At 44.2% G+C, this 626-nt stretch overlaps 1 protein-coding gene across 1 annotated transcript in view; it reads left to right on the top strand.

Moving 5' to 3' along the window:
• The window catches only part of LOC123077798 (uncharacterized), a 3,376-nt gene that overhangs the window by 503 nt on the left and 2,247 nt on the right, over positions 1-626 (top strand). Inside the window, exon 3 of the mRNA XM_044500127.1 lies at positions 1-59. This exon is cut by the window's left edge and continues 1 nt beyond it. Coding sequence (XP_044356062.1) covers positions 1-59 — 59 coding nt within the window. The remainder of the gene's footprint in view (positions 60-626) is intronic.

Genomic DNA, 626 nt, shown 5'->3' with positions numbered 1-626 from the left:
AGAGGCTGCTCGAGACCCGCACGCTACGGCTCAAGAAACTCGGCGTCCCCTGCAAGCATGTTAGTCTCCTCCCTGCTCAAGATATTCCTTTGATTTAATTGGTGTGTCCTTTGTAGTTTCAGAGAAGGCTTGATGTGGTTTTGCTGGCTACACCCTGCTTCTTGGGGCATTTCGTTGTGTAAATGTATAGTTTGGTTAGGTTTTGTTCTCCAATGTTGTGATGCTTGGATAAGAGCCATCGGCTTAGTTTGGTATTAGATGGTTCATGTGCACGAACACAAAGGCCCCACCCTTCTTGATGAAGTAATTTGAGGAAGTCTGGCAATTTTGTTCAAAATATCTTGATCCGTCTAATGTTCTAGGCATAGGATTGCATATAAGTTGGCACACACATATCCAGAAAGAACCAATTAAGATGTTCAATAGCATGATTTAGGATAGCATGCAAATGCCAGAGTAAACCGGCAGTGGCGGAGCCAGGAAAATATTATCAGGGGGGCCGAGGGCTGTTAGAACTGGTTGGAGAGGGCCAAATCATTGGAAAGTAGGTTTTTAGCAGCAAATACTCACTAATTACCCACTGTTCATTAGCTAATTAGCAGCAAATATTGGATGTTAGGGGGGGG

The sequence above is a fragment of the Triticum aestivum genome, chromosome 3D (assembly GCF_018294505.1).
Source record: "Triticum aestivum cultivar Chinese Spring chromosome 3D, IWGSC CS RefSeq v2.1, whole genome shotgun sequence".
NCBI classification, from domain to species: domain Eukaryota; kingdom Viridiplantae; phylum Streptophyta; class Magnoliopsida; order Poales; family Poaceae; genus Triticum; species Triticum aestivum.
This window is presented reverse-complemented; position numbering and strand designations above follow the sequence as displayed.